Below are 20,915 nucleotides of genomic sequence, written 5' to 3' on the forward strand. Positions count from 1 at the left end.
CTCCTTTTGTTAAAATTTGAGTTTCTCTCCTTGACTTTTCTTCCATGTGGTGAGGAGGGACTGCACAGGACCCCTTTTGCAGCCAAGTTTAAAGTTCCGCTTTCAGGATATTAGTAAACAGTCAGAAGGCCACACGGGGGCTGAGTTTTTCTAGCGACTAATTGCTTTCTTGAAGTAGACCCCGAGTGCTGAAAGCTTGTGTTGGAAAGAATCTTAGGGTATTACACAGTCAGTAAGTTCGTTGGGGACTCGAGTACCATTGGAAGCTTAAAATCCAGTTTCAGTACATCCAATTTTATAGCATGTTTAAATAAGGTGAAAGCAAAAAACGTTGAGAATCATAATACAGACGAACTATCATGATGGAGTGAAAATTTAAGCCATTAAAACCATCTTAACTAATCATGGTCTCAGACTTCTTGCCTGGGTTCCTGGGTTGTTGAATCCCCTTTCCAGAAAGACTAAGTTGTAGATGATTGCAACCTTTGGCTTTGCAAAAACACAACCATGGATATGTTCTTTTGAATACAGATGCCATCTCATCCGGAGATGATGAGGACGACACAGATGGCTCGGAGGATTTTGTCAGTGAGAACAGTAACAGCAAGAGTAAGTAATTGCTGTCTCCGAAGGTCCCCGAGAGAGGAGAGCTCAGTGGGAAGTCCTGACTCTAAGCTGTCTCCCTGTCGACTCTTTGGGATGCTGTCACCCGCGGTCCCCACCTCTCTCCGCTGTGTCTACTCTCTTGACTTCCAAATCTGAGAATAAACCAGTGTTACTGTACACCCTTCTCTACTGTTTGTTCTTTCTTATTTGTGTCAGTAGCCACTTTTCTTTTGAAAGCCGTTATGACTTTTCTTTCCTTGGTTTTCCTTTTTCCTCTGGCTTCTCACCGTTTGGAGACGTAAAGCCAGTAGAGCCATGTAACATCCTGGTCTCTTTCATAACCGTCAGCGGTGCTTGGCTTGTCCCAGTGGTTCCCCACGGGGGTGAGTCTCCTTCCCCCTCCCCAGGGGGACACTGGGCAATGTTTGGTTGTCTCAGCACAGGAAGTTGGGGGGATGCTAGTGGCTTTGAAGAGGCCAGGGATGCTGCTAATAAACATCTTTACAATGTACAGGGCAGCCCCATAGCAAAGAATTATCTGGTCCAAAATGGTGATAGTGCCAAGGTTGAGAAACCATGGGCTTGTGAAACATTATCGCTTGCTGAGCAGAAATAAGGGAAGTGTGTCTTACGTTGCAGATAGAAAAGGGGGGGCAACAAATGCTGTTTGCATATTTAAAGGCAGTTAAAGCACTGCCATAACTGACACTAGGAGGCCTTTACATGGTGAGTGAGAATGTGGCCTCTCAGAGCTGGGCAGCCTCGGTTCAAATGCTGCTCCACCACTGCTGAGTTGGGTAACCTTGGGCAAGTAATTTAACTTTTGTGCCTCAGTTTCTTTATCTGTAAAATGGGAATAATCACAATATCTTTTGGGGTTATGAGGATTAATGAGTCCATATTTGTACATTGCTCAGAAAAATATTTGTGAGTGTTTATTCAATAAAGAAGATCAAATATTTCCAATAACATGGTTGGAATATTTCCAAAGTGATTTTGCATTGGTCAGTGGCATTCTTTGCTTAGATGTTATATTCTATGTTTTCTCAAAAGGATATTACTTTAATAACTTTAAACAAGGCCTAAATAATAAGATAATTCGTTATTAAAATAGACCCAGGGCTTTTTCAAGGAAGAAGAGAAAAATCCATGTTGTCCGGCACCTGGGATAATGTTTTGCTTAAGTGGGGAACTGGATTTGTCTCTTGAGTCTCCTAGCAGCTTAGGCAAAAAGGGAGGTATTTTGGCTCATATAGTTTTCACTCTTTGGCAAGAGAAAGCTTGCGACCACTAGCATCAGCGTCACTTAAGAACTTACTAGGAATGAAAAATTCTCAGGGCCCACCCCGGACCCACTGAATTAGAAACTTTGGGAGTGATTCTGATGCACAGTACGCGTTAAGAACCACTGGCTTAGGGATTCACACATGCAGATCTGCTTCCAGAAGGAGTTTATTGTTAGAGATCTTGTTGGTAAAACAGTGGGTAATAAGGCGAGTGAAAGCATCTTCTGCTGTGATAACAACTGTGATGAGGTTGTTATTATCACTGCGATTTAGTAATAAAACACTGGTACATTACAACATGCCGCTCACTTCTTATTAGTTCTTTGGCTCTGGCAGGAGAGGCAGTGACCCTGACGGTGATGAAAAGGGTCTGCTCTGGGCCGACTCTGGGCCGGCTGCTGGTTCAGTCAGTGCCCGCAACGACCAGATAAGGTGGAGAGAGAAGTTGTTTGTGTTTTATTCATTGGCAATTTGTGATTCAGTGAGCCAGAAGCAGAGCTGCAGTTCAGTCAGAGGCCTGTTGCGTGTCTAATCACAGCGCCCCTCTGCCAGTACTCAGGGTGACGACGGGGGTGAAGGGAGGATGCTTGCACGGTTGTTTACAGCTCTAAAGTGGTACCCATGTGTGGGAGCCATTGCTGTTGACGGGGACATCAGATTCAGCGTGGTTCTGTTGGCATGCCTGGGAACCGTGTTGTTCTGGTGATCAGTCCCCTGCCTAATAGCATGTTACCCGGAATATACAGGAAGTTATAAAATGTAACAGCAGGGTAGGCTGAATGAACTGAATCTCTCTCTGATGACTCTCTCTTCATCCTGAATACTAGTCCTGACTGCTCAGTGCCCAGGTAGGGCCAGGTAGTAGAGTGTTGCATTTAAGGAACGCCAGCCCACGTGGAGTGAATTGCCGTGCCTTCCTTCACCTTGCAACCAGGGTACTTTGTAATTAGCTCTCGAATGACACCAACTCTGCCCCGAAGTGGGTGCTCTGCAGTGATTAAGGGCTGGTGTTAGCTGTACCAGGCAGATACTGCGGTCGGGAATTGCCTCTGTTTGGTGCCTGTGAAACATTAGATGCGATTTAAAGTGATAGCAGTTCTTAGCTGGCTGCTTGGCCTCTGCCATCTGTTAGTGTGATTAGGCCGGTCTGATTCACAGGTGCAGCCTGGGGCAGCTGAGATTAAGCAGCTGTGGCCTGTGTGGACAGAGGAATGCCATGGCCAGGGTAATTGGCAAGGCGGGGAAGGGGATGTTGCCATTAAGACAATTTTTTGCCACCTCGAGTGTCAAATGCCTGACCTGATTAATAGGGGAAATTGTCGAAGCACTGAATTCTTTGCATTTTCAGCCACCTGGAAACCACTCATGTGTCCAAATTGATTCCTTCGGTGCCTTCTGATTGCCCGGAGATGCCACTGGGGTGTGCTTGAAAGTTCCCCTTCAGTGTAGTTAACAAATGATGCTCCAGTAACCCTGTGCAGACAGTGACAGTTCTGAGCTTCTCTGAGAAGGGTTTTTCTCTTTTAGGATTGGTCTATGTTACTTCCCCATCAAGTGACTCCAAAAATAGATTGTAGGTTACTCTCATTGCTGGTATTCTTGTTTATCTAATTTTGTCAGTTAACTCTCAGAAGCCAAGCTTATCTGCCTGGTAGAGTTCTTCTTAGATTCTGTACGGAGCACAAAAAGTACGGTAGTCAAATATAATGGCAAAAAGAACAGTCAAAAATTAAGGCAGGATCGTTGCATTTTGGCCGTGAAACTGGTATCCGTTAACCTCCAGGTCCGGTTTGAGTTTTATAGGAATGGACTGCAATGTTCAGGTTGATTTGAACTCTTACCTCATCCTGCGAGACCCAGCTCAAAAGTGGGCTCAGAGGATTTCCTTGTTTACACTGGGCGATTGAGTGGCTTTGACTGTTGTTCACGGGTTCTGTCGCATCACAGGTAGTGTACGTTGTATCACGTGTAGTATCACGTAGTATCTCAGACCTGCCTTTTCTGGTAGATTGCTTCTGGAGGGCAAGGACTAGCCTGGATGTTGAATGAGTATTTTGTGGAACTACCGTCCTCACGTATATATCTTTTACGGATCCCATTAAAAACAGAGCAGCGTTCAGGTTTGGTTTTGTACATTAAGAGAATAAGCTGGTGTTTCTCAAAGAGTATCGCTTGGAACCCTAGTTCAGCATAATTCTCTGCCAAAAATGAGTTGTATTTTGAAATGAATTTGGAAAATACCTCATACTGTGACCTTTCTTGAAGACTTACAGTGTCTATCAGCCTGTTACAAGCTCTGAGAAGTTCTGTAGTAAGACATCTGTTTCTTTTTGTCCTTTCCCAGGGTTTTCCAAACTTACTGACCGTAAGACCCTTTTTAAAATATAGCATCTATTCACATCCTGCTGCACGTGCTTTGAAAATCCCTGCAATGGGCTGATTTGATTGATCTGACTCTGCCTCCCCTTTAAGTCAAGTTCTTCCATCACAGATGTGAAGGGCATTCTCCGGTCATATTTTAGCAGCTAACTAGCTGATGACCTCACACTTGACCAGTGCTAGATGTTTCCCTGAGTGGAACAATCTTGTGATGTCACTGCAAGCCCGGCTGCCAGGAAATAATGCTGCTACATATGCCCTTTGGTGAAAGAGACTTTGTCCGGACAGAAAATTGTGATTTCAAATGCTAATTTTTGAAATGCATCCAGGTTGGGGATTTTGAAAAGGTTCAAGCTTTGTGCTTTAGCTTAAAAAAGCATAACTTAACTAGTCCTTGCCTTCCCTAGGTACTAGGTATCTTAATGGGTTATCTGGCAGCAAATAAATAGACGTGTCTGTCCGTTTTTTTTGAGGTACTTTTTATCACCTCCGGCTTGTGTTTAAGTGATTACTGTCTCTGGAGAACTTGAGACTGACTTCTTGGGAAGGTCATGAGTGACAGAAGGTTCAGGTTGGCTGCTTAACTAGAGGGAATTGATAGTAAGACAGCCGTATCAGGTGGAGTGGTTCTTTCTATTGAGTGAAGAGAGAGAAGGTAATTTTGTATTTTGGCTTTATTTTCGTTCAGACCTGCATCTGCCCATCCTCCATATTAGGGAGAAAGGCAATTTTTTTTTTTTTTTTTGTAAGCAGCTGGGGAAAATGAAGGTTCTTGGCCTGAGATTCTAAACTTTCATTGATAGACCTGCTGGTAGTAACAGTTTGCCGTCTCCTTGGCTCTAATTGGGATTTTCCTTGGAAGAGACCGTACCTAAGTTGGTAAATGCTGGTTTCTTAGTTGTGTTGAAGTTTCCAGGAACTGAAGAAAACAAATTTTTAGAAAATGTACCAGCTGCCTAAAGTTTCTGAAACACCTTTGTGGTGAAAACCTCATTACAAGTTGGTTTGGGTGTTTTATCACAAAGGCCGGGGATGGTGTTCCGTCCATTCGGCCAGATTGAGTGTCTTTTCTTTCTCGGCCTCCCCTCTGGTCCAGCAGCATCACTGGCCACTAGCGGGTTCTCTTTCGAAGGCAGAGCCTGGGAACTCCCCCAAGCAACTCATCTCCCAGTGGACTTAGGCGTTTCACATGTGGGTCACTTGCCTGGTTTGTTTTAATGTATTTCTTATTGAATGCCTTGTTGGTCAGCAAGCTGTTGTTTTAATGAGATTTCTCAAATACAGCCCCCCCTGAGCCCCACAGTCACACCTTCACTGACATCTCCATATTTTGTTAGATTTGTTTTCTGTTAGTCTCTGTGCAAAACTGAAGATAGATGAACTGCAGTCTACTGCAAGGATGGGGTAGAGCTCTCAGAGACGTGCCTCCTTCCCTCATCAGGGGTCAAAGCATTGAAATGTCCTGATTAGTGATATTTTTAAAGGCACTAATTATAGACTTAAGACAGAGGCCTTAGTGAGGCTTTAGAGAGTTTGTGAGACTTAATCTAAGAGCTGAAACAGGCTGTTGTTTTTTTTTTTTCACATCAATAAAAATACAGTTGGCAGTCATCAGCGGCCACAGCTCACATAAATCTTGAACTTTTGACTTAATTACCATGGGAGAGTTCAAAGGGCAGCATGGAGTGGTTGAAAGAGCACTGCTCAGGGAGCTGGAGACTTGGGTCTAGCCTCAGCCCAGCCTCTGGCCATGTGACCTTGATCAAATCACTTAACCTTTCTGGATGACATTGATCACACCAGCCGTTGGGCCAGATGGTCACTGAGGTCCCTTTTGGTACAGTGGTAATTTGAGTCCATGTTTTTCCTTTAAACCACCAGGCTGTATTCCCTCTATTTGGTGAGAGAGAGAGAGAGAGAGAGAAAAGACCATAAACCTTCAAAGTCAGGGTGGGGATACGTAAGAGTTTTTGTGGGAGCTGGCTCAGCAGCCCATGTTTTCTCCTTAGGTTTAGGTTACAGGGTCAAAATAAATCCTCTGATCCTATCATTTGTTGACAGAATCAATATCTGTGTAGAAAGAATATAGATAGATACCTGGAAAGAATGTTAGAACCGGGAGGGGCCTTATCAGAACATTCAGTTCAGCTCCCTCATTTTATAGCTCAGGCTTTTAACAGTTGTCCATCTGGTCTGTCCATACATCCATCCATCCATCTGTTCAGTAAACACTTGAGTGCCTGCTTCATAGTCTGAAGATGGCTCAAGCTGTACACTCCAGGTGATCTACCCTTATTGGTCAGCAGACATCGAGAGGAATATATTTCAGTCTAGAAACACTCTGGGCATGGAAACAGACATAAATAACCAAGAAGATGCTGGACCAGAGAAGGAATGATGACTCTTTATTGTGGGTTGAAGGGGGGTTAAGAAAGGCTGTGTTGAGGGAACCTTGAGGGAAGTTTCTGTGGGGTTATAAATCTGCTAAACTAGCCACAAGTTAAGAGACTTCTCTTGTATTAAGTTAAAATTCTACTTACTTGGTATTATTACTAATATACAGTATCTGTTTCAGTGTAGAAAATGATAATGAGTCAATACGCTAAACCTTGATGATGGGCTTGTATTTATTTATTTATTTTGGCTAGGTCTTACTGTTCCCTTAATTTGCTCGTTATTAGTATTTAATGACTCAGAGAATGTTGTTCTTTTGCTACATACTACAGCAGAAGATTTGAGAGTGTCAGAGCTGAAGGGGCCATACCTATCATCTAGGTCAACTTATTTCCTCCTGATTTAAGTATAATTCATGTTTTATGCCATCAGGGGTTTATGCCACAATTCCGTCTCTATTAAATATATCCCTAATATTATGTCAGGGAAGGTGTACAAAGTGGATGCCGTACACCTCTTTCAAGCAACATGATGTGGCCTTGGCCATCCGTATTGAGCATCTACTGTGTGCTAGAGTCTTCTCTGCTTTTGTAGATCATTAATTTGTTAAGTGAGTTCCTCCTCCAAATGAAAATTGTTAATGCTGTTCACAGCCTTGGGGTAGAGAGCCCTCATTAGGTAGAGGAGCTTTTTAGGAGCCTGGTCCCTGTTTCCCTCCAGCTGCATTGTAGTTCTTGGGGTGGGGACCCTGGCATTTCCACGTGTCCAGACTGCAAACATAGCAGGAAATATTGAAGACAGGAAGAGTTCGCAGAGGACATAGGCCCTTGATGATGGAAACACAGCAGGGCTATTCCTACAGTGTAATTATTTTTCTGGACCTTCCAGATTCTTCAGGTTTTCCATAAAACTAGTTTATTTCAGAAAGAGCTGTTGTAAAATAATAAAATAACTCCTCCCCTCCAGCATATGATCTTAAAAAAATTCGTGAGCTTGACTTCTTAAAGGAAGGCCTCATCGTGAAAGCACATCGTGCCTGTGTGATGTTAGCACCCAGAGTGGTGCTGGACACGGAGTTGGTGGTGACCCATCGCTGCCACTCAGGGAACCTCGAAAACTTGGCCTGACGGCCCTTTTTGTTGAGTCAAGCTTTACCGTTACTCAGAGAAAGCGAATGTTGTGAATTCAGGTTTCCAGTGACAGTCATGCAGGTGATTGGCTTCTACTTTGTTGATTAGATTTCATGGCGCCTCACCCACCTGCTGTCTCTGAGCCTTTAGATGAGACACATGGTGCCCACAGACTTTATTTAAAATTTTTTTTTTCTTGTTTCTTATTGTTTTTAACATCTTTATTGGAGTAAATTGCTTTACAATGGTGTGTTAGTTTCTGCTTTATAACAGAGTGAATCATCTATACGTATACGTATATCCCCATATCCCCTCCCTCCTGCGTCTCCCTCCCACCCTCCCTATCCCACCCCTCTAGGTGGTCACAAAGCACCGAGCTGATCTCCCCGTGCAATGCAGCTGCTTCCCACTAGCTATCTGTTTTACATTTGGTGGTGTATATATGTCAATGTTACTCTCTCACTTCATCCCAGCCTAACCTTCCCCCTTCATTGGGTCCTCAAGTCCATTCTCTACGTCTGCGTCTTTATTCCTGTCCTGCCCCTAGGTTCATCAGAACCTTTTTTTTTTTTTTTTTTTTCATTTAGCATACGGTGTTTGTTTTTCTCTTTCTGACTTACTTCACTCTGTATGACAGACTCTAGGTCCATCCACCTCACTACAAATAACTCAATTTCATTTCTTTTTATGGCTGAGTAATATTCCATCGTATATATGTGCCACATCTTCTTTATCCGTTCATCTGTCGATGGGCACTTAGGTTGCTTCCATGTCCTGGCTATTGTAAATAGTGCTGCAGTGAACATTGTGGTACGTGACTCTTTTTGAATTAGCCCATAGACTTTAGATGAGAAGCATGGCTGTGTGTCTGTTTTGCACAGGCAGATCTTATAGGTGCAGTTTTGATGATTGAAATTTCACCCCAGGGAAGTGGCTACCTGCCAGAAATTCCAACAAAATTCTTTCACCCTTGTCCTTAAATAATTCCTCAGGCTCCAAGAAAAAGGTGCTGGTTGCCAGTGTGCTATTGCCACAGGCCAAGACCGTACAGGCCTGTGTGGCCTGGGGATCCCCATGTGGGTTGCAGGCTCACCAGCAGCTTAGCCCAGTGACGGAGGAGCAGCGCAGCGTTCCTCGTTGCTAAAGCTGAGTCCTATTTTTCAACATAGGGAACATGGAAATCATGCCTGTTGGTACGTAAGCACATGTCTGTTGATTTCTTTTTATATAAAAATGTAAAGACATTCCACGGGATCAGGGCAGCTGTAATTGATGGTATCTGAAAGAGCTACTACATTAATATTTAGCTAATTCGTATGAATAGGCTATTGTGTTTGCTTAAACAGATAACATGAATGCAGACACCTGACAGCATGAGGTATGCTTTTCATTTAGGTCAGATTTGTAAAAGTCTTTGTGTAGCGACAAAGCTCATTATTTATTTTGTGCTCTCAATGCTTTCTTTTTCAGTGGCTGTGGATGGAATTTTCTAAGTAGAAGCTTTTAAAATGAAAGATGATTGAAATTGTTTCAGTATATGCCAGGCCCTGGGAGACTTATGATAAATAGGAATCAAGTACTCCCTGGGGAACCCTCAAAAGAATAGGTGTGTTTATGGGCATTTGACACCCCAAGTCAAGTGGCTACCAAGTTGCCTACTCATTACAGATGCAACTGGATTCAGAGGAAAGAAGGGCAGCTCTATTTTCTCCCCGGGCTCCCCTCCCGCCCTCCCACTGGCCTTTCTCTCTCTGGTGCACATGACTGACAAGTTTTGCCTCCCTTTGCTCTGCCTTGGCATCGTGTCAATACCACCCATACCCCACCACCTTGACACTTAGATAAGCAGAAGGATAAAGAAGATACAGCATGTCTCCCTGTTAAGAAATCCCTGTTTCACCTTTTATAGCAGGTTTCAAGAGCAAGGGTGAGTCAAAGAAGGGTAGGTGTTTTGGATGCAGTTTTTCCACTTTCTGATTCCACCATGACAGCCTGGCTGTTAAGTGAAGGGCATTGTTACCTCGCCAGGAACGAACTGTGTCATCCACAGAACAGAGAAGGAAGCTTCTAAATCTGCATCGTAGACAAAGCCCCTTCCTACGCCCATTTTTGCTTCTGGTTTGTGGAGGGTGTGTGCTGTTGCTCAGTCTAATAACCCTTGTTGGAAATAAGCACTTATGGATCAGTCTTCAAGAGTTTCAGTGTTCCAGAATGTCCTAGGACGTTAAAGCCCCTGCTGATGGATGCTTTAGGGGAGGATACAGGGATTTTGGTTACCTGTTTGCTAAGACAGAACCACGCATGTGAAAAGTTAAATTGCTGTATAAGATTTCATTGGAAACTCCTGGGCAGTAATGACGGAGGCGGTGTTTCTTCAGCTGAGGCTGTGTGTCCTGGACGCCAGTCCTGCACATTCAAAGAGGTTAAAGGTATGGATTCCAATGCTTCGGAGAGTTAGGTAGGGGAGACACACAGTGGGCTCTGCAATCACACTGCCTCGGCTCACATCCTGGTTGTGCTTCCTCCTAGTTTTGTGGCTGTGGGCAGATTACTTCTCCGTGACTCAGTTTCCCCATCCCTAAACAGGGATTATAATTGAATTGTGTCAGGATTAATACAGTAAACACGTGAGAGCTTTTGGGGCTTTGTCTGCAAATAAGAAGCACCCAGTCAATAGTGGTCTTGAGCCATTATTAGCAGGCTTGAAGAATTTATGGCAATATTCCCGATTGATGCCGTGACTTTAATTTAGAAAAAAATGTCCTTCCTTTGGTAATGGAAAAAGGTGTCTCCTTCTTTGAGTTTAAAAAATCACTAGTGTCCCTGTCTTTGAGGGCTACTTAGAGGGCACAACTTTAATGTGTAATTGGCAGCTTCCTATTAAGTTACCTGCTTAGACATGCTGGTAGAATTATGGCATTCACAACCACCATTTGAGAGGAAAGAAACCTTTTTTTTTTTTTTTTTTTCATTTTAAAAATTAAAACATATTTAGTAACATGGCTTGTTGACTTGTCATATAAAGTGCTGGGAAATTAATGATGCCTCCCTGAATTATTTTACCCTACTGAGATAAGTTATACTATTGATTACCCTTTGAAGCGCCAATGGATAAATTGATGTGGCTTTTGGGCCACATGTGTATGTGTGTATATGTGATCCTTTCATAGGTGTGGTGATCTAAAATGATATATTTGAGGGGGACTCAGCTGTTCTTATGCTATGTGTTGTCACTGTGTGTCTAAAGTAGCATTTTAAAACATGATTCATGAATTTATATTCTGGCACTAAGAACAGGGAGAGAAGGTTCCCTGTTAATAGACATAAACTATAAACTATCAAGCAGCCCACCTCCAGGGACCTTCTGGGAGGCCAGCTGGATCAGACTTCAGAAAATGTTTCCCTAATGTAAATATTACCCAAAGATTTTGAAAGCGTCGGATCATTCACATACAAAAGAAAATGATCTTACCTGTTAGGAGTTTAATGACGGAGATGAAGCTATCCATCTATGTACATTATAATGTCATTTTCCAAAACAGGAGCACCGTATTGGACCAACACAGAAAAGATGGAAAAACGGCTGCACGCCGTCCCAGCAGCCAACACTGTCAAGTTCCGCTGTCCAGCTGGGGGGAATCCAACACCAACGATGAGGTGGCTGAAAAACGGGAAGGAATTTAAGCAGGAACATCGCATTGGAGGCTATAAGGTAGAATGAAGCTTTCAAAATATTCTATTTCTTAAATTTTTATTTCTTTATTTTTTTAAGTAGTCAAAAGTTAGCAGGAACTAGAAGGAATATTCTTTTAAAAAAATCAGTACTTATCATAATTGATCATTTCCATGTTTGATATTTTTAAAAAATTACCCTGGACTTGCATGTAATTTTAAAGTACAATCCCCATTTGTGTTGTTCTTTATATGAAGAGAGTTTAGTAATAGAAGGGTCGAAAGTTGAGAGTCTGTTTTCTATATGTTTTATGGTCTGTAAAACTAAAACTGGAGCAGAATTTGAGAAGTGTAAGTACAGTTGCCCTATCTGAGCAGGATTGTATGAACAGTGGATGGACTTGGATGAGAGACTAGGGTATGAAATACTACTTGTTAAGAGAGAACGCTTCCCGGAACTTCCCTGGTGGCGCAGTGGTTAAGAATCCGCCTGCCAATGCAGGGGACACTGGTTTGAACCCTGGTCCGGGAAGATCCCACATGCCGTGGAGCACCTAAGCCCGTGTGCCACAACTACTGAGCCTGTGCTCTAGAGCCCATGAGCCACAACTACCGAGCCTGCATGCCACAACTACTGAAGCCTGTGTGCCTAGAGCCCATGCTCCACGATGAGAGAAGCCACTGCAATGAGAAGCATGTGCACCACAACGTAGAGTAGCTCCCGCTCGCCGCAACTAGAGAAAGTCCGTGCGCAGCAATGAAGACCCAACGCAGCCAAATAAATAAATAAATAAAACTAAAAAAAAAAAAGAACACTTCCAAGATGACAGAAGCAATCTCCCTGTCCTCCATCCTCAAGGATTCTGAAGAGCCCATTAGAGAATGTGGTGAAATATAGTCTCATCACTCACTGGGGAGGTTGAAATTGACAACCATTTCCCTGAAGATGCCTGTTCAGGTGTTTGTTCATCCATTGAGCAAATGTCGATCGAGTGCCCTCGTAGCAGGCACTGTCCTAGGCTCTGGGCAAAGCATGGCCCTAGCTTATCGGGGCTCCTCGTCTAGCAGGAAGGCAGACAAAAGAGCTGGCAATCAAGACACTGATATGGGTGAAGTTAGAAGAGTATGTTGTGCTGTGGATGTGCAGAGAGAGGTGATGTTGGCTCCTTGGGAGACTAAGGTAAAGGAGATCAGGAAAGGATTCTAGGCTGAGTTTGAAGGGAGGTTGTCTCAGAAGAGTGATATGGAATCTCCAGATCATTTAGTGTGGAAGGGGAGAACTTTACGAATTTAGTATATGAAGATGACTTAAGGAACCTTACTGTGAAATTCTTTGGTGCATTTGGAACATGAATGGGTGTATCAGTTACCCATTGCCTTGTAACAAATTACCCCAAGACCTGGTAGTTTTAATAATAGCATTTATTCTCTCACAGTTTCCATGGGTCAGGAATCCAGGTGTGGCTTAGGTGGCCTTCTGTCTCAGGGCCTCCCACAGGACGGTAATCACGGTTTCAGTTAAGGCTGGGGTCTCATCTGAAGGGTCAGTGGGGAAGAATCTGCTTCCAGACTCACTCATGTGGTTGTTGTCAGGATTCACTTCCTTGCAGGCTGTTGGACTGGGGGCCTCAGTTCCTCACTGGCCGTTGGCTGGAGGCCACCCTTTGGCCACATGGGCCTCTCCGTAGGGCAGCTGACAGCATGGCAGCTGGCTTCCTGAGGGGGAACAGACAAGACAGAGGAGAGTATGAGGAAGATAGATGTCACAGCCTTTGTAACCTAATCACAGAAGTGCCATCCCACCACTTTTGCTGTTTTCTACCATTAAGTAAGTCACCAAGGGAGGTGATTATTGAGGGCACGGATATCAGGAGACATGGGGATCACTGGAGCATCGGAGGAACCTGCACAGTGGATGAAACAATATGCATCAACTCAGGCCCCAGGTCCTTAAGAACCATGTGGGAGAGGATTTCTTGGTGGCAGCAGTGTGATACCCAGGAGGACTTTCCTTGATGTACCCCTTACCTGTGTTAACACAGCAACATCACTTTAGATGGCACGTGAGTCCCTGTCCCATCCCTGCTGCGCTCAAATGGGGCTTCCCTCCACACAAAGTGCCCCAGGGCCCTTTCCTGAAACACTGTACACAGTTACTCATCTTGAAAGGGTTAGTATTTTCCTCTGTAGGAACTATTGACTTTTGTTTTAACATTGAAAAATTACTTTCTAGAAGCCAAAACCCAGAGGATAATTGGGAAAGCCTACGAGTAAATTTCTAAGCGCACGTGTGGGCAGTTTATGTGTGAAACAGATGTGAAACACATCTGCTGGAAGGTGGATGCCTTTGAAGCTGTGGAGTAGAAATACTTGGCTTGTCTTCTATGCCTCCTGCTCATTGAGGGAAGCAGTAGCAGGAGGACGATTTGTTTCTTTGTTCAGTCCTTAGACCGGTACAATGAGATTGGAGGTTGGCTTTTTTTTTTTTTAAAGAATGAATAGACAGAGATTTCATTAGGTGATGCTGGTTGTAAAGGAAGAGTTAAACCACTAAAATCGAGGCCCCCGGGATTGTTCTAACCACCAAACTTTCTCTGAAATCATAACTGATGCAGTTCCAATGATTTATTTAAATACAACTTGAGTATAAGAAGGGTGGTCAAAATCTTGGTGGTTAACTCATTTCCTTCCTTAACAAAGTCTGGGAAATGAGTGCAAAGGGTCAGTGAGCCTCCAGAAACTCCTGGTCTCAAAGTAAATAGGACCAACATCATTATTATGGGTAAGGAGCTTTTTGCAAATCTGAATTAGTGATTACAAATACGCTGGAAGACTAAGGGTGCCGAATGAGGAAATGCTGCTTGCTTTTTAACAGGTGCAGTTCGGTTTTGATTATTGATGACAACACTCCACTAAATGAAGAGCAGCTAATGTTCTAAAAGCGAAACTAGGAACCTTTAGCCTCATCCCCAGGAGGCACAGACGACCAAAGTATTTTTGTTGTTTGATGTTGGAGTCATTTCTGGAGTGAAAGAGGAATGGAATTTGAGTGTGTGGGGAGAAAAATCTAAACTCTGTTTTGCTTTTCAATGAAAAGGGCAGACAAAAGGGAGAGTATTACACCTTTGGAGTGGGGGTGGGGAGTGCCGGTCGGCAGTGATGAGGGTGCATCTCTTGCCCAGCTGGGCTTTCTCTCTGGAGAAAGAGGCTGGGACGGTGGGCCTGACTGGCCTGGGGGCTTGCCGCATCATTGCAAGGGTAAGCAACCTGGATTCACAACAGTTGTGGCATTGGTCATTCGTTTTGGGAATACGGGACACCCTTAGAAATTCCATTGAGCCCAACGGGCTTCTAGGACTTGAAAGGAAAAGACAGAGATCTCTTACCTCCTGGGAAAATATAGTTACCTAAAGCCTAAGTCTTGCTAATGACGTGTTAGACCCACCCCAGGTCCCCGGGTTCCTAGGCCATGAAGTCACTAAAGGTCACAGAGGTGGACTCCCACCTGAGGGCCACCCCTGCTGGGCTGAGCTGCAGGGCAGAGTGGGGAGCATGGTCGTGATGTGGGGTTTTCCCTCTGATGTTTTCTTTGTTACCTACATACACTTGTAAAGAACTGTGTCTCTGAACGTTTGACTTGAGGGATCCATATTGTACAGTTTGTAGTTTCCATTCCTCGGCACTTCCCCCGAAAGCCGAGACCTAATTGTTCACGTGGAGGGCCCGACTGATGTCCAAATGACCCCTCCTCTCACTCCCGTCCTTTTGCTCTTTTATTTAATGAAGAAGCAAATTGTCAAGTTTTCCAAGATGTATTTTTCCAGAAAGCAAGACCTGAAATTTTCCACAAACAAAATTGTGATTTTTTTTTTGGTGTGCATTTCTGTGATTTTTTTTTTTTTCTCCTTCATAAATCTCATTCCATAAACCATGGCTGTGCTCTGATGGCCCAGCTGTCTGTCTAACTCTTTCTACCTGTTTATGGGCTGGGCACTTTGGCCCTGGTCTACTGTATTATGCATATGTGGCCATTGAAGGGAGAAGGAACACAAAAAACCAAAACAAAGTCAAAGAGAATTATGAAACAGGACAGAAAGCTCATTTTAATTAAAATGGCCCATAGAGCTCTTTGGTATTCTGTGTTTCAGTCTTATTTATCAAAGAACTCATGCTGAGCCATTCTTAGGTTATTAAGAGTCAAATTACTGTTTTTCTTAGTATGTGGGCAAAGGCTGGTTGGATGTTATATAATGACAAAGCATGACTTGAAGCAAAACCATATCTCCCTAACTGTGCTGATGCCTCTGGGCTTTTTAACATCAGTGAAAAAGTTGGCTAAGCTCTCTGGGCTTCACATCACCCGTCCTTAAGATGAGAAGATGGGATAGGAAATCTCTAACGTCTGATCCTTTCCAGCACTAAAACCTGTGATTTAGTAGCATGACCATAATGCAGCATCAGACATTTTTCATCTTAAACAACAGCACAGATTTTGTTTTTTATAAGGAGGTTGTCTTTAAGGTTAGATATTCAGTAGGGCTCTGAACAGTGATTACAATTAAATGTAGAAAAGCAAGAAGATGACTGAGATGATTAACAGACCAGCTCAATTGCTAGCTCATTCCTAGGTAATGATTTAGGCATAGAGGAGAACATTCTTAAAAACCGTTTTTCAAGCCACGTACTAACTGCATAAGACCCAAGAGAGATCATGGGATAAAGCTCTCCCTCAACATGGCCATAGAATTGGCACAAGAGCCCACGACATCCAAGAGGTTAGAATTCCCGCGGAGTGGCCTGGCAGAAGAGAGGAAGCATTGTCGAGTATATGGACTATTCGTTTCCAAGTACATTTCAGGTCCAAGAAAAGACAACTAAAAAAATTATTTTCTTATCACAACTGAACTGGTTGTTTCGATGGTTAGGTTAGATTTACATTTTCTAGGTTATTAAGCGTAATGCTTAACCCCAAAGTATGTTTATTTGGAAAAATCACTACTAATGTGCGTTTTAATATATTTATATTTGTTGAGCTTTTTCTCAACCAAGACACGTCTGCTTTAATGTCGGATCAGGCCGACTGTGACGAGGGGCAGATGTATGTTGGTATCTGCTGGCATGTGTTGTCTGCTCACCTGTGTCCTGACTGTTCCAGGTACCTCCTGTGTACATGGCACCCTGTCCCCTGCACAGCCCAAAGAGGTGGGCACTGTTCTTTTGTCCCTTTTGCAGATGGGGCTCCTAGGTGGTGGAGCTGTTATTTGGACCCAGGCAATTTTTGCTCCCAAGTTCATGCCCATATTAAAATATGGTTCCATGTTTTGTTAAAAAAAAAAAAACCCAAAACACTGTTACGATAAATGAAAGACACGTAGGTAGTAATGGCTTCCCAAGAGCATATAACTATCAGTTGATGCATGGTATACTGTTGAGACTAAAGTTGGGGGGAGGGGTACGACGCTGTTCTTCTAGCTTCCGTGACCTGTATGAGATATTTTTTTTGGTGTGTGGTCAAAGTATAACATAAAATTTGTCATTTATTTCTAAAACTTTTTCATCATCCAGAATAGAAACTGTATCCATTAAACATTAATTCCCTATTCCTCCTTTCCCCAGGCCCTGGTAACTTCGAATCTACTTTCTATCTGTGAATTTGCCTGTCTAGGTATCTCATATAAGTGGAATCATAGGAAATTTGTCCTTTTGTATCTGGCTATTTCACTTAATATGTTCAAGGTTCATCCATGCTGTAGCATGTATCAGAACTTCCTTCTTTTAAAAGAGTGGCTGAATAATATTCCATTATATGGATATATCACACTTTGCTTATCCATTCATCTGTTGATGGGCGCTTGGGTTGTTTCCACCTTTTGGCTACTGTGGATGATGCAGCTATGAACACTGGTGTACTAGTATCTGTTTGAGTCCTTACTTTGAGTTCCTTCGGGTGTATACCTAGGAATGGAATTGCTCGATCATATGGTGATTCTGTGTTTAGCTTTTTAAAGAAGGCCATGACGTTTTTAAAGAGTTAAGTTCAAAAGGCAGCGGATGCCCTTTTGGCAGTCTGTCCCCAGAGCACCTTTCTGGGCACTGTCCGAAGGGAACAGGCATCGGAGAGATCAGCCTTGCATTTTATAATTCACTTCCCACCTCCTCTGGAGAGATCCGTTGTTTACTGAGTAGAGGGAAGAGTTTCTGCCATTGGTCCTCAAAGATCAGAGCTCACCCAGCCCTGTTCTCTGGACCCCTCCCGAAAAGCAAACCTCTTGGCGTTTAAGCATTAAACAGCTGTTTGTCTCCAGGTCTGCATGGTGTTAGGAAGCACCATGTGCCACAGCCCTCGGCACATGTAAGCTCAGCTTGCATATACACATTCCAGAGGGATGGTCTGGAGTCCCCCAGGAACCAGCTGAAAATGGGGATCTGGCATGGGCTTGTAAGATTTTATGCATCCTCATGACACCTGGTCTGTGTTGAATTGTAGTTCGTGGGGCACCTTATGAAGGTCAGGGTTAAAAGGGAGTGCTGTTCTTCTCCATAATTTGAGCCCTGATACTGGTGGAAGGAAGTCTTGGGGGTGTTTACCATCATGTGGACACATCATTCCTCGATTTGGCACAGAGCAAAACTTTCCATCCAGCTTCTGGGTGTTTATTCTGCTTGTTATCGAACACCTGGGTGTTTGGAAATGTTCAGAGGTTTTTGCAATGTGGAAAGCAAACATCCAGGTGACAGCTGGCTCTTTGACCTTTCACCTTTCACCTAGGTGTTTTGGTGTCCTACCAACTCAGTCGACATTCCCAGTTGTCAGCTGAAGGCTAGGGGTTTTACGTGCAACGTGGAGGCTTTAGGTAACTGAGGAAATCCGAGAAAACCTGTGTGGGCCACCTTTTGTCTTTGCAATGACAGGGTGTAGAATGTTTGTGGATCCAGTTTTTGGATTACAAGTAAGAAGAGAGTTGAGGCCATTAGCTTCAGTCTGCTTGGTTTCAGTATTGAAATGTTATTTTTAGAAGTTTTTAGTGAACATAGTTTTGAAACCCCATGCTCTCTCATTTTGTTCCTTGGCAGATGAAAAATACTGATGAATTCCACAAAGATTTAGCCACAGGGAGGAATGAAAAGAAGGGATTGTGCATGTGTTGGTTACTGCAGGATTTCTCTTCTCCCTGGCTTTTGTGGTCTGTCCGCCGGAGAGTTACACATGCAGTGGTTCTGCCACAAAACAACTACTACCCTAGGGTTTATTTCACTTTTTTTGTTGTGTGTGTGAGAGATTTATGTTTAAATTTGAAAAGTGAAAATGAGAAAAGAGTAAACATTTTTAATCCTACTACTTAATTATATAAAGTATATCACTAACAATTTAGTACATTTTCTTTCTGATTTTACCTTGTATACAAGTCATGCTTACAGATTCAGGCCTATATGCACCTAGAAGGTTGTGTGTGTGTGTCATGTGTGTGTCTTGTGTGTGTATATTTTTTACAAAATGGAATCATGAATATACATATTTGCATTCGGGCTACTTGTTTTCATTCATCAGTAACTATTAATGATATTTTACCAAGACTGAACATAAGAATACCTCATTCTTTTTAATGACTGTATGCTATTCTTTTGGAATAAACTGTTCATTATGAACGAGTCTCCTGTTGATGGATTCCAGTTTTCTTCTGTTACAAACTGTGCTTGAAGCAACAATTTTATTATGTGCTTTGAAGTAATCCTGCTCTTTTCTGTGTAGGCAAGATTTCTGGAAGTGGAATTAACTGGGTCCAAAAAAAAAATGTGTGTTGCTAATTTTAATGGGTACTAGCAAATTATTTTACAGAAAGGTTTTTCTCAACTTATGTTATCAATTTGAGTTTCTGTTTCCCTCCACCCTCACCGAGTACTCAGTGACATTGATCTTTCTAATTTTTGTTAATCAACTGGTGAATAACAGTGTCTCATCATTGGTTTTTTTTTTTGTTTTTTTTTTTCCCCTGTACGCGGGCCTCTCACTGTTGCGGCCTCTCCCGTTGCGGAGCACAGGCTCCGGACGCGCAGGCTCAGCGGCGGTGGCTCACGGGCCCAGCCGCTCCGCAGCATGTGGGATCTTCCCGGACCGGGGCACGAACCCGAGTCCCCTGCATCGAGTCCCCTGCATCGGCAGGCGGACTCTCAGCCACTGCGCCACCAGGGAAGCCCTCACCATTGTTTTAATTTGCATTTCCCTGCTCCTTAATGAGGTTAAAGCATCTTTTCATATGTTCATTGAGTATCTACATTCCCTCTTCTGTGCAACCAAAGATGGTTTATGTTCATCTGACCTAAGTGGCAGAAACAATGGAGCGTTAAAAAGCTGAGGAACTGAGAGAAACGTGTTGAAGATGACATCTTACATTTGTGTAGTTTCTTTAGGTGTACCCGGAATCTTGGTATGGAAATGGTGTGTTTAAAAAAGCACAGAAATCTTTGTGCCTCTGTTCCCCATCTTTGTAGAGTTCCTGTTTTGTAGACTCTTAGCTTGTCATTAAGCAACCAGTAATTAATGGCAGGATGTCCCCCTACAAAAGTGTCAAATAGTCTCCCTGTCGGAGGCTTCCAAGGGCATCCATTGGAAAATGCCACAGCTCATAAAATTTGGGATTGGTGGTATGTCAAGGAATCAAATACTGGAGCCACGGTGTAAGAAAATAAATATTAACAGCGCTGTATGGGGCAATATTGATTGAGTACCAAGGTCTCTGGAAGGGCAGAAGCACCCTGTTGGGTAAATGTGTTTCTCATTGTGAAAGCATTTTATAAATGTTAACTTATTAACATTATTGTCGTGCATCTCTAGGAAGTAAATATGCAGGGAGCACATGCCCTTGTAGATCTTACGTGGAATGCCATAGCCCTGACGAAAGACTGGAGCTGACCATATGCCCTAGGGTTAAAAAAAGGCAGTGGCATGCGGGGCTGTATATGCCAAGATTTAATGTCTCGGGCAGAGGCAGACCATGCCCTGCCTGCACAGTTCAGGTTCAGCTCCATTTGGAATCCACTCTGTGCCAAATCTGGATCCAGGCACAAGAAAGACATTGACAGTTTGGATGGGGTCCAGAGACAGGCACTAGCCATGATTAAGGGCTTATGGGCATGACATTTGAGCAGGGGCTCAAAGAACTGAATATTTACAGCAGGGCTAAATGCTGGATTATGTGGCTTGGTGACATCGGCCCGAGTTACCCTCCACGTGACTGGTTCCTCAGAGGCCAAGAGAGCCCCATTCCTGATACTGCTGAGTGCTTCTGGAGAGGGAGCGTCTCATTGTGGGCTCATCTGCCTTGAGTTAAGTCAAGGAGCTAGCACCTGCCTTTTCCATGCTCTGAGCCTACAGCTCCAGGGTAGCCCCCAGGGGGCCAGGATTTCCATAGAGAATTCTTTTTTTTTTTTTTTTTTTATTTTTTTTTTT

General features: G+C 43.4%; 1 protein-coding gene across 3 annotated transcripts in view; it reads left to right on the plus strand.

The window, feature by feature from the left end:
* Window positions 1-20,915, plus strand: part of FGFR2 (fibroblast growth factor receptor 2) — a 105,623-nt gene that overhangs the window by 28,687 nt on the left and 56,021 nt on the right. For 2 of the 3 annotated variants that reach the window (XM_007469561.1, XM_007469560.1), the window contains exons 4-5: window positions 532-609; window positions 11,338-11,507. In XM_007469561.1, coding sequence (XP_007469623.1) covers window positions 532-609; window positions 11,338-11,507 — 248 coding nt within the window. The remainder of the gene's footprint in view (window positions 1-531; window positions 610-11,337; window positions 11,508-20,915) is intronic. The other variant, XM_007469562.1, reaches the window with a different exon arrangement.

This window comes from Lipotes vexillifer, unplaced genomic scaffold, assembly GCF_000442215.2.
Source record: "Lipotes vexillifer unplaced genomic scaffold, Lipotes_vexillifer_v1.1 scaffold240, whole genome shotgun sequence".
Taxonomy (NCBI): Eukaryota; Metazoa; Chordata; class Mammalia; order Artiodactyla; family Lipotidae; genus Lipotes; species Lipotes vexillifer.